This window comes from Phoxinus phoxinus (genome assembly GCF_949152265.1).
Source record: "Phoxinus phoxinus genome assembly, chromosome: 17".
Lineage (NCBI taxonomy): Eukaryota > Metazoa > Chordata > Actinopteri > Cypriniformes > Leuciscidae > Phoxinus > Phoxinus phoxinus.
In genome coordinates this window covers 7559204-7573035 of record NC_136892.1, presented here as the reverse complement: position 1 = coordinate 7573035, position 13832 = coordinate 7559204, and the positions used below count along the sequence as shown (strand labels likewise).

Below are 13832 nucleotides of genomic sequence, written 5' to 3'. Positions count from 1 at the left end.
CTTATGAAAGTTGTAAGAGTAGTGAGCGATTTAAATAATTATTTTTTTTGTCTTTTGTTGTTTGAATAACATTAGCCCAGCAGGAATATTATATTATGGATCAATCTTGGATAATGCAGCAGAAATTAAACCGTTTAGTGCCTTTACGCAGTTAAATACACCATTGTTGTAAATTGATGATAAATTGATAAATATCGGTGGCCGATACATTGGTGCATCTCCACAAGGAAGGCAATGCAAAGAGTGTTTTTCCACAACTTTGCTCTGCAGAACGTCTTGCAATCCTCTAAGGCATATCTATATAATTTGTTGCTGGAGTAATCCCGTTTACATCTCTCTCTCATATTTACTACTACATGACATGCGTGAATTAGGCGGGGCTAAAGATGCAATGATGTTTAAGTAGGCATTCATCTTCTGCAGAGGTGGTCTTTTGTCACATTATTATGTCATACTTCAACGAGGAAGTTTAGATTTCTGAAACTTGCAGTATATTTTTATTGTACAAAGACCTCATTTATGTAAAAAAAAAAATCAAGGAAAATTGTATTTCTCAATTCATGACCCCTTTAAATGAGCAGTCTGTTGTAGTAGTTCTTTGGTCTGTCCATATAATGTGCAAGTGGGATGGGCTAAAGAGGCAATGATGAAGAATTAAGGCTCCGATATACTCATGGCAAAGTTCTTTTTTGTTCTTCAAAAGGTACAAAAAAAATTGGTCAAAATATATGACAGAGATTTCTTTCCTTTTCTTTTTTCAAAAATTTTTTGGTGAAAAGGCTGGGAGTTATAATTAAATGTATATCTCCTTTTTTAAAAAAAAATCACGATATTCAATCAATATTTTGTATATTCCCTAGTGTGCTCTCAATGTTGACTATTCATTTCGTTTGTTCTATTGTCCCCACAGGTAAATGCTAGCAAATACAATGTGCACAAAATTGTTAATGTAAACTTTTAAACTTTCCAGTTCATAACACTACTGTTAATTGGCCAACCATGAATGATTATCAACTAACACCTATTATCTCCAAATGCCCACACATTAAACAACCTGGGCTGCAGTTTGCAAAAGCATTACAAGCCTAAGTAGATTGAAGAGACCACATGTGCCATGCTTACAATGCTTTTGGGAAACGCAGCTCTGGCCAGGCAGTATAATGTTATATCACTAGTTATCATTAATGGTACATTCAGTGCACATACACAAACAATGGCCCCCTTTACACCTAGCATTACCATCTATATCATATCCAGATCTATATTTGTATTTAGATTGATAATGAATCTGGTCTAAATTGATCCAATCACAAACAAATGCATGGTAAATCCTACAGTACATGTTAACTTCCTAAATGTCTAAATTTGCCAGACAGTCTAAGATAAAAACGTTGACAATAGAACTGCATTGACTCTTATATACAGTTGTCAACATTTGAAGTGGATCAAAAAAGTTAATCAAAGTTATCCTAAGACAAGAACGAGTATTGTTAAAAATTAATTCATAACTTTGATGAAAGGTTTTGATCATCCTTAAATGTTGGCTACCAAACTTTTTGTGTGCGTGTTAATTTACTGTTCATGTCTTTAAGCACGTCGTTTTATGGACAAGGTCATGAATTAGGAGGCAGATATCTACATGGAGCCATTATAACAGCCATTGTCTGCATATCCTGTCTTTGGTGAAGGACGATTGTTTAATATTTGATGCTGCTTTGTGCTGCATCAAAACAATGCTGCTTTTAAAATAGTTTTCTTAGTCTGTTCATTTGTGCGGACAGTTGCGTCACCTGACATTTTGAGGGTGTAAAATATCAAAACATAAAATATTTATTATTTGAATGTACTGAAAATGAAATAAAATGAAATATGTTTTATAGAATAAAGTGATACATGTCTTGAATTTATCAAATTTACAACATAATTATTAGGAAGAATTACTGATTTTTTTTAAAATGTACAACTTGGACTCTGGATAGTGATATGGATTAATTTTCATTGCCCAGTAGCTTACCCCACACACAACGGCACAGTCAAACTTTTAATTGAATTTATTTATTTTAACAAAAAATTAACCTGGAAAAATAAAGTGAAAGGTTACAATTTTGTTATTCATCAAACCTTAACCAACAGGCCAAACAGATTTGCACTATTTTTGTGAAATTTAGGGCTTAAAGCGGCTGTATTTATACCTTTTGTGTTTTTTGGTTTACTCTATTTTTATACACTTGCGATATAGGCCTATGATGTGCAACCGGATCATTACAAATAATATCTTCTAAAGAACTCTGGCTTTCAGCTCTTATGTTCTATTCACAAAAGGGTTGATAAAATAACTATTGTTATCAAGTAAGTTTGGTCATTAATGTTTCCTTTTTATTTTACATTTTTTCATTTATTTATAATTTTTTGTCGTATTAAGAGAGAGATCTGTCACTATTTGCTACATTTGTGATTTTGACTTTGGAATTAAAAACTAACATAGACATAAGATAAAACTTTCAGTGGTAGAGTCTTTATTCACACACACACACACACACACACACACACACACACACACACACACACACACACACACACACACACACACACACGGAATGCAGACTGAAGCTAACGTATTTTATGTGTTTGAACGAGAAGCGCCTTGTCGTGTCGGGCCATGTTAAAGATTTGAACACTTTGTTTTCTATGAGTGTACGCACACTGGTGGCTCCACTTGGCTTCTGTCCAGCTACAATTCAGGAGCCTGTTTAAAATCCAGAGCGCTATTAACATTGTTTTCTTTAAAATTACATTATTTTTGTCCCAAACGTCATTAATGTACATACTGGTTTTACCCTGTGCTGCAATTAACATTTAGTTTTACATTCATAATTTTGCCGCTTGAAGGAAGAAATATATAATAAATGTAGCTCTTTCTAATCTGTGCCATATTTTTTCATACACTAACCTCAGTACAAAAGCATTATGTAACTTTTTCCTTTCGTAATTACATTCACTGTCGTGTGCTGCCACCTACTGGAGGAACCAGGTACATAGTACATTACAATACATATTGCGTACAGGACATGCATAATCTTAATTTCATGATGTCTGTAAAACATAACAATATTTTTGACCACAAACTGACAACAGAATGTGCGTGTCTGGTGTGCGATACTAGACGCGACTCTGCGCTTCTCGTCTGGTGTGCGACCACCTTTAGATGCTGACATGGCATAAAACGGGTTCCCAATCCTGTTCTTGGAGATCTCTCTTCCTGCAAAGTTCAGCTCCAACCCTGATCAAACAAGCTAATAAAGATCTTCAGGAGCACTTGATAATACAGTCGAGTTTGTTGGATCTGAACTCTAGGTTGGTAGATCTCCAGGAACAGGATCTGGCACCCCTAGGATAAAGCAAACAAATAAATAAAAATGAAATATAAAATGTTACCTTAATGTAAATTATACTATTGGGGTTGTCATACTGCTCCCATGACGTGCTTTGTCTAAAATCTATTCTTCATGTCCCCTTCACAGTGCCCTTAAAGACAGTCGCTTTCCCCCCATGACGAGGGACGAGCTGCAGCGCCTCTTCTGCTCAGTGTCTCTGCTCACCAACTTTGAGGATGTTGGGGATTATTTAGACTGGGAGGTAAGAGCACAGACGGACTTACTAGTTATTAATACATGCGTGCTGTGTATATTATCATTTATTCACAAAATTAACTAAACAAATAAATACTTTTTTCACTTAAGGTTTTTTTGCTGCACATATTTTAAATATAAATGACACTACTGAAATGAAATTTCAGGCCTAATACCAGTAACTGATAATTCACAGCTAGTTATGGCTAATAATACTAATAACTGACAATTATACTGTACTTTGACAGTGACACTTAACCCTTTAAAATGAAGCTACTATTTAATAATGTAAAAACTTCTGTTTAACCAGTGTGATTGTATAACGAATGGTTTAAAGAGAAATAAATTATATGCTATATATATATATATATATATGGTTATAGAGTGGTGCAGGGACATCAGAGCCCGCAAGACTAATTCGCCAGTGGTTCCTTGTGTGGTTTAGTGGTTTACCTATGGGTTTTTACTTTTTATAATGTTTTTTTTTGTTGATTTAGGAGTAAAATCAAGCATGTGGTGTTCATAACATGACAATACTTTGACGTTCTACCAGGGCTGGGCGATATGGCCAAAAAATCATATCTCGGTATTTTTTGGTTAAATGGCGATATACAATGTATATCTCTGTACTTTCTACGTTTTTCTATTTGGATAAAGAAAATCTGTATTTATAAAAAAAATAAAAAATCACATCCTACCCAAATCCTACAAACAATGTTGATATTGAAGGATATGGAAACAAATATAGTGAAAGTAATGGCTAGGCTATGCAATATATTATGTGCAAAAAGGTGGTTAAAATCACATTACATTGTAACATTACAATCTGAAAACAAAAATAATGCTTTTTAAACTGACTCGATGCTAAACTAAAAATTTAAATAAATAAAAAAGCACAAACTAATTATATTAGCCTGTATTTGATTAACCCATTATAATGGTATTTTTCATAAAAATATACTTGTAGGTTTAAAATTCCACATATTGGCACATTTATTGTCTCCAACAACAAATATTTTGTATATTTTGTAATATGCATATTTTTGACAGAATTATTGTGCTACTATTCTATTGTGCTCCGTCCGTTTGGCGCGTATGCGCGTTGGCACCCATTCACGGAAGCTTGAATTTTAGCGGAGATTCATTTGCAGAAGGCAAGTGACAGTTTGCCTCTCCTGACAGTTAAATGCTCATATTTGTTGACTTTCCAACATTTACAGATGGAGAATATACCTGTGAAATGTAAGTTAAAGGTCCCATATTGTAAAAAATGTTCATGATATCAAAGGTCTAGGGGCTATGTAACTTCAATATAAGTTTTAAAAAAGTCAATCCACAGACAAATGCACACAGCCTGCATAAACATAAACTTCTGTAAAAATGTGATGTCAGAACTACTGTCACCACCCCGAGCACTGCCTACCGTTCCTCACTCCTTTTGTCCAACCCCAGACAACAGGGATGGATGTAGAGACCTGCACTCGATTTGATGGCCGAGAGGGTGTAAGGTACTCGTGTGTGTGCAGGTTGCAGGATTATAAAACGATTCGCGGGATTCCCGCAAAATAGAAATATCTAAAAATTAAACATCTAAAAAAACAAATAAATTGTTATTCACATGCTGCACAAAAGCATAACATGTTTGCAGCGTTGAGCGATGTAGCCAATCACAGACATATGTGTTGATTTCTTGAACTTAATGGCCAATAAAATGCATTTAAGATTGAATCCACTCACCGCTCAAAACTGAGTTTTTGTTCAGTGCTGAATTCTGCATGCTGGCAAATCCTTTGATTATAACAAACGAAGTGTTGACATTATGAAATATTTATTTTTCAGTCAGCTTCATTGATAATAATGGAGCTTTTGTGAGATCACGATGAACTGAGATGTTTTTAGGAATTATTAAAGGAGCGCACTTTGCGCTATTTCTGTCATGCCAACCATGCACACAGTAGCCTATGCTTGTTTCTTTTATGTCAAATTAACGTTGGCTTGTGAATGTTTATGCTTTAATAACAAAAAATGTATCGCCATCATTACAGGTGTTTTTTTTTACCTTACTTGTGAGCATCACCAAGCCACAGCAGGCTACTGCATATACATGACACTAGTTACTTGTGGTTGGCCTGGCTGTGCATCACTCAGAAAACAACAGGCCAATAAGAAGAGTGGCTCATAAATATAAATTGGACAGGTCAAAATCGACCTGTTCTTGGCAGAGCTCCTGAGAAAGGAGCTGTAAAAATATATTGAGATGGTTTTTAGTACCCATACCGCAAATATATATTGGGCATAAAAACCTAAAATAAAACTCCAGAAAGGTGTACAAAATGGGACCTTTAAGCACTGAAAGCGCCACATCTCAAACGCATTAAACAGCGCAAGTATTTATCTGTCAGCAACAGCATCTGACAGGGCAAGCCGCTTTAAACTTAACTATATTGAAGCCATTAATATAAGGACAAATTGTACTATGTACTTTCACTGCAGCAGGTCACACTGCATCCTCTCCTATTTTTCAGATGTGCTCATATCAAACTACTGTATAAACGGTATTGCATATAGTTTCAAAAAAATATATACAAACTCGATACAGCCCAGCCCTACGTTCTACAGCTAAAACTGTACACACTCGCACCCCATACTTTCTTATCTAGTTACTTATTATAAATGTATGTTTGCAAAAATAAACAGAACTGCTTCCAAATAATTTTGGGGGGATTATTTTAATGGGTATGTGCAGTTTATGTTGTACAACAAAACATCAAAGTATCGTCAAGTTATGTTTACCACAGGTTTTATTTTACTCATAAATTGGAAAAACTCCATAGGAATATCTTGAAGGAACCGCCGGTGAATTAGTCTTCTGGGTTCTGACATCATCTCTACACCACTCTATTGTATTGTGTCTTTTTATTTGAGTATTTACTTTACTTATTCAACCCTCTATGAACACTGAAATTCCAGTCGCCATTGGCTAGTACATTTTTTTATTTTACTCTCTATACTTTTTACATTGAATGCAAGAACAATGCAAATGAAAATATTAGCTTCATCGATCGCTGTTTTATGAGGAACTATGAAAATGTTCCTCCGCTGCAAACTATTTTTGAGCCCTGCATTTCTATATAGCACATCAATTCTCTTTACGTGGTATGTGCGAAGCCTGGTTTATACTTGCCGCGTCTGTATGAGCCGGTATACGATTATATTGTCATATTGATCAACTCTACATTTAATGTGTATGAATATTATGACATGGCACAGAGGCAGCAGTGCTCATCATTCATACTACTACTACTACTACTACTACTACTACTTCTACTACTACTACTAATACTAATAATAATAATAAAATAGATGATCCACACAGGGAATACAAACACTGAACTATATGCAAACCTGCAAAAATTAAATATAACTATCCCCAGACTTTATGCAAACCCTGAAAACACCTAGCCTGGTAATACCAGACTCTGCTTCACTTTGCTTCGTAGACAGAGTCTGGAATGGCATAATAGAGAAGTGTTTTCTCTCTCGCTAGGGGGCGATTGTCTGAAGTTTAAAATCATTGGTTACCCGTAAGCCAATCAGATAAGTTTAGTTAGGACGTATGTTATGCGCCTGTACAGCCGCATCGAACCACAGACATCATGCATCGAACTCAAATCTATGATCGAACTTACACTGTAAACCTGCTATAAACACATGATGATGCGAGCGAAATACCGGAGTGAACATGGCTGTAAACGACTTTTGCAGATTATGCGTTGTTAATCTACGCATCCACGGTACAATCACGGCCTCTAAACTTATTTTTGACAGAGTGAAACAAGAAAATATTTGTAGCCAACTCTCAAATTTAGGATTAGATATTTTAAACACAGCCAGTGCCGCTGCTCCATTTCGGTGCCCTAAGCATAATTCCTTTATGATGCCCTCTACCCCGAGAAGCTTCATGAGGCACACACGCCTCTCTTGCTCTCTCTCCCTCTCTGCCGTGCACGCGCTACGCGGTTTGGAGCACAGTCTCTGTCTCGCGGGCGCGCTCGCTCTAGATTCCGGAGATTTTAACTAATTCGCGGGCGTCAGTGAGCCGCTATCAATATGCGGGAGACTCCCGGAACGCTATTTTTTGGTGCCTCCTCAGCTCTTGGTTCCCTACGCACAGCGCGTGGTGGGAGCGGCGGCACTGGTTCTCCATAACAGAGCGAATTGCATCCCGTGTCTTGTTTCGGTTTTCGATTTCTCTAACCTACAATGTAAAACTCGGCGCTTAGCGTCTACGTCACAGCTCTCAGCCCGCCCTCTGTTCGTTGATTGGCCCGGCCGTCCGAAGGCCGGTGGAAAACTGAAAGATAGGCTGCTATCTCAGACTGAATACAGGAGCGAAATGAAATTAGCGGAAGTAGGAAGTCTGACGTAGTCAGGCTAGAAAACACCCCCACATGCAGAAAAAAAGCCTCCGGACATACTTTTGTTGAAAAGAATGACATTGGGTCTTATTCACTAAGCATGCGTATGCTCATATTTGTGCGTGAAACGTTTTCACGAATACATCATGATTCACCAAAAACTTTCGTACTAAATTTTATTCTAAATTTAAATTTACACCATTAACTGAAACTACACATATTAAAAAGCACTTTTCCTGTGCGGCTTTATAATCGTGTTAAGAAGTTATTTAATAAATAATACAATCTAATTTCATTTTGAATATATTCCATCATATTCAGTGAAAGCTGTGTTAAAGCTTCAGCTGGAAGGTTTCTCTGAATAACGCAGATGTACAGCTGGCTAATGAGAGCTCTGTAATCTGGGTCTGTGTTTGTTCTGGATTGGTTTTTGTTTTTACTAAAAAATCCCCTATTTCCCATTTATCCCTTATGGAGGTCAAATAGATTTTGCCTCCAAAAAGACCAAAGTTGAGGGGTTATTAAGGGTGATTTGCCTTTAACAGTACCACGGTAGACAGCTTAACAATCTACAGGAATCGAATTTACAAACAAATTGTCATACTGCCATGTTTGGCCTTCTAGTCTTTCTCGTACATTCTGGAAATATGTTCACAAATGCATGAGAATGACTAAAAAGCAACTTGTCTTTATCTGGTACTATTCATTCTGTACTGTATTCATAAAAATTAGTATTGTTGTCACACAGTGTCCTAACCAGACCCAGCTCAACGCCACGACGCAACAAAAGGTATCTTTTCCATGTTCATTTAGTGCCCCCAACTTTGTTGCCGTACTAAAACAACAATGGATAATTGACCTCAGATCTTGAAATTAAACGAATGGAAACAAGAATGTTCAAACTGTGAACAAACAAGTGTATTCTATGACAAAGATTAATATATTATTTTATACTATGTATTTTTAATAATGTTTAAATAGTGTAATTTTTGTGAATTGGATTATGTACTTATCCATTTCCTTGTGAGTGCCATCAAGATTACTCTCTGGTGCCGTGGCGTGCACTTGCCGCAAGAGCCCACACGCTGTTCTGTTTGGCTGTGGGGTTTTATTGAATTTGTCGCATCTCAGTCTCGTCACGTCTGATGTGGACAGAAAAATTGTTTGTTGCTGGAATCTTATCGCGTCTGCTTAGGACACGGTGTTAGTCTTTTATAGTGTTAACTTATTTAAAGAATCGTTTGACATCCTTAGTAAAGACTGGTATATAAAGTCCACCTTTGGTTAGTCTTTTCAAGCTAGTATTCCACAGAGTGCACTACAGCTCAGTGTGGAGCTCACAACACCTTCAGAGATCAGACTCTTTCAAGATCTGCTTACATGCGCACAAAAAGCCATCGCCCCTCAGCCTCCAGTTTTGACAAATGGTCCTGCCACTGCAGCTTGTTGAAGGACAGCTTTCAAATTGCATGATCAGAGAGCGAATCTGGGCTGTGCAGAATTAGCACAGAATTCACTTTAGAATGAACCAGTATGCCACCGACTAAGCCTGGCATACTGTGAAATAAAACTGGGTAAGAAGTGAACTGACGACATTGTTGTGTATTGTGCAGGTCTTTTCTGTAATGTAAGCAGTGTTGGGGTATATATGTTTATATATATATATATATATATATATATATATATATATATATATATATATATATATATATATATATATAAACATAAAACAGCCACGTTGTGAGTTTTATGGGAAAAAAAAAGATAATTTTGCAGCGTTCTTTCTCACTTTAATCTGACCAAGACTCCTCTAAACTTGGCTTGCCAGTGTTTAACAGCTGCATTCAGACAATAGACAATCCCACCTTAGTGATACATACTGAGATCGAAATCAGTACGTGAAAAAACCTTTATAATTATGTTTATAATTGTCACTCAGACATTTAGAAAACACATCTTGTCTGAATAGTAACAACTTCAAACCTGTATAAAATATTAGAGTAAAATAAACCTATAATCACCACTTTTAATAATAATGGGTTTTTCTGTTTCTCTGCTCACACTGCCTTTCTTTAAAAAACTAAAATAGCATGAGTTTGATTGAATGTGTGTCATGCGGGTGCCAGTCACTCTCACTATCCTCTTGCCACATAATTTTCGTATTCTTTTCCCTCGTTCACAAAAACATCTTTTGTTAAGATCCTGTAAATTAGAACCGGAGTCTTCGTGTTATGTAGTTCTGCTGCCATTCCATATGCATTTGTACCTTTTGTCAACAGTGACTCAGTTCGGAGCTAGACTGTGTTTACACATCACAAACCCAGAGGCAAAATAGTCCACTAGAAGTGAAGCAGCGGCTTTAGGAATCTCTCATCAGTGGTGTTTTTAATGCAAACATCACTATTGCTCATACCTAGGGGTAAAGGATTTGAATAAACACTTAAGGTGTCCTGTTTTTTGTGTGATTTAAATGTCAGATATACATTGGTTGCATTTACATGCAAAAGAATATCCTGTAATTATTATGAAATGTTCACGTTGCGATTATGTAAGCGTCATGTACAAGCATTAACCTGATTGGCATGGCCAATTTAATACAATATTACAGTTGCTATATATATGAATAAGACAGCAGGTATATATTTTTATTATACAAATTTTGGGTCATGTAAATGCCTTATTTTGCATATCCACCATTACTGAACATTAATTTTTCACATGTCCACATAAAAATGGTTGGGGGTTAGACAAAGACAGTTTTAAAGTCCAGCCATTGAAGAAACTGATTTTCTTTTTAAGTGAGGAGGAAACGTAATGATCTACATTTGTATGTGTCTCATGACCATCATGCACCTGTGTTTTTGTAAAATGCTAAGCGTAATAAATGTCAAGATTAAGAAACTTCAGTATATCTAGTAAAAATGGCATTAAAATGTAGTGCAAGTCTTAGTTTCAGATCTAAAGGCAAACAGAATCTGGGCATTAACCAGTCATTTTTGTGGATGAAAATTAGAGATACAAAAGTAATAAACAAATAAAATAAACTCTGATGTCAGTCATCAAAAATGACCTCCACCACTCCTAGCTTTTCTACTCGTCCGCTCAGACGAAGAAGACAAAGTCCAATTTGACCATTTATTTGACGAGCGAGAGGCTTAATAGCCCATTCGCATCGAAGCGTAAGATGGTGCACAGTTGTTTCCAGCTGCAGAGCCGCATCACTAATGAATGAAAAAGAAGGCATGGTCTCGAGATGCGATTTAAAAAATGCATCCTGTGTGCACAGGGCCTTACTGTAAACGGCATGTCGTGTTAAATCATAATCACAATTATTTTGGACAATATTGTAATCATGATTTATTTGCTTGTATAAATGCTTGTAATTGGGTGACATGACCAAAACCTTATAGGTTATTTATTTTTAGATAAATATTAAGATAGCTATAAATATAGATGATAAATATACATAGATTTCAATACCACAGCCGAACACTAGGCTAACTAATGTAATAAAAGTCCTCCAGTAATACAATAAGAACAAAAATATGACAAATACAATAGAAAAATACATAAATAAACAGTGTTTGAGTTTTTCATGCAAGTCTAACAGAATTGTATTCAGCTAATAGCCTACTAGTCAAGTCCCCTAATTTATATAGCGCTTTTTACAATACTGATTGTTTCAAAGCAGCTTTACAGTGATAACAGGAAAATAATGCAACAAAGTTTGTTTTTGCTGTACAGCAGATCTAGAAGAAAATGGCATCATAGTCCAGCTTAAGTTAGTTCAGTGATGGTTTATTTCTGTTGCAAAAAAGTTATTAATATAGTTCATTTATACAGCTGCTCTGGAGAAAACGGAGATGTCATCTTCCAGCTCAGTTCAGTTTTCATTTAATGGTCTCAATGCAGGCAGATCAGTAATATTGTTGAATATTAAATGTCCCCAACTAAGCAAGCCAAAAGCCAAAGGCGACAGTGGCAAGGAACCAAAACTCCACCAGGTGACACAATAGAGAAAAAAATAAACCTTTTTTGAAACGAGGCTCAGTTGGGGAGCCAGTGCTACAGAAATTCAATAATAAAATGTAGAATAAAACACAGCATAGTCTTCATTGTATGAATTAAACTTGCTTTGATTCTTATTAAAGCTTCCATAGAAGACAATGTTACCATACGTTTTAATTGTGAAGAAAACGAGTTCATTTTAAAGGAGAACTCCAGCGCAAAATGAACCTTTGGTCTAATTACACATTGTTACCTAGTCAACCGTTATCTGAGATTTGTTTTCATGATTATCGAATGTAAATAGTTTTATCTCTAAAAACAGTTTAGCCTATAACGCTAGTATAACGCTAGTATATAGGGCATTGAGTAATGACAAATAAAAATCACTAACAAGGCTCAAAATAGCCCCACACTAACACGGTAGCATAATGAGGGTCCCTACCTTCAAACCAAAGCATTGAGAACTTTGACAGTGTCCAGACAGTTTAACCCTCAGGGGACTAAGCCCTTTTTGGTCCGTTTTCTCTATTTTTACATTTGGGCTTATAAACCATATGTAATGGAGATGGAACACCATGTGTTTGGTATCTATGGATTCAGAAGACCCTAAGCTAACATAAGCATGCATGTAATGTGTTTATAAAGGAAGTATGAGTGAAAAATGTACAATAATCGAGAGAATTTCAAAAATGAAAATTAGATTTTTTTCATTTATTACTGAAAATCACACCTCACACAACAATAGTGAACAGTTTTTGAACCAAAAAAATATTTGTCAAACCCTTTGCTTGACAGACATTTGTAATTGTTCAATCAAATGTGTTAAGAACAATGAAATAAGGAACTTTTTTTACAAACAGTCCCAGGCGTGAAAAAGCAGTCTGCTTCGAACTAAATGAGACCGGCTTGCTCTGAAGAACAGACACACTCACAACCTGGCAGATTTACTTTCCACTAACTGTTCCAGAGCTTGTTCTGCCGTAAATCTTACTGCTTGCCATCATAAAAGTGCTAAAACAATACAATAATAATGCTATTTTAAGTTATTCTGTCTCTCTCTTATATAGATCTCTGTGCGCTCTGTAATACTCCGCTCCGTTTGCTATCTGTCTCATTCTCCGTCCACATGACGCTGTTTGTTTGTACATGTTGAAGGCTACAGAGTCCTCTGATTGGCTAGAATACGTCTTGGTAACCTTCCTCTGATTGGGTAAAAAAAAAAATCCTCCCAGTGGCAATTTTTCCATTGGTGGAATTTGCCTAACAACATCGATTTCATTGGCCTTTTTATGCAGTGGTATTGCGCAACAGCGAAGCGTGTGTATAATACAAACGTGATATCACAGTTTTCAGCGGAATCTGAGGAAGACGGCAAAAAAGACCGCACCTCTCTATCATTAATAGTTTTGAAGATAATTGCACATTTGTAAAAGTATGCCATGGTACCGCCCAATTCATTCTCAGAGGGTTAATAAGAAGATATTTTATACATAGTCAACTTCGCGTAGCCATCTTACAAGCGATTTTTATTTGTCATTACTCAATGCCCTATATACTAGCGTTATACTAGCGTTATAGGCTAAACTGTTTTTAGAGATAAAACTATTTACATTCGATAATCATGAAAACAAATCTCAGATAACGGTAACAATGTGTAAATATATATAAATATATATATATATATATATATATATATATATATATATATATATATATATATATATATAATTAAAGCTGCAAGCAGCGATTGCGGGCCCAAGCCGGTGGCACCGCCACC

General features: G+C 36.0%; 1 protein-coding gene across 1 annotated transcript in view; it reads left to right on the top strand.

Annotated features, from left to right (window-relative positions):
• ammecr1 (AMMECR nuclear protein 1) overlaps positions 1-13832 on the top strand; it is a 51757-nt gene that overhangs the window by 28453 nt on the left and 9472 nt on the right. Inside the window, exon 3 of the mRNA XM_079585627.1 lies at positions 3522-3636. Coding sequence (XP_079441753.1) covers positions 3522-3636 — 115 coding nt within the window. The remainder of the gene's footprint in view (positions 1-3521; positions 3637-13832) is intronic.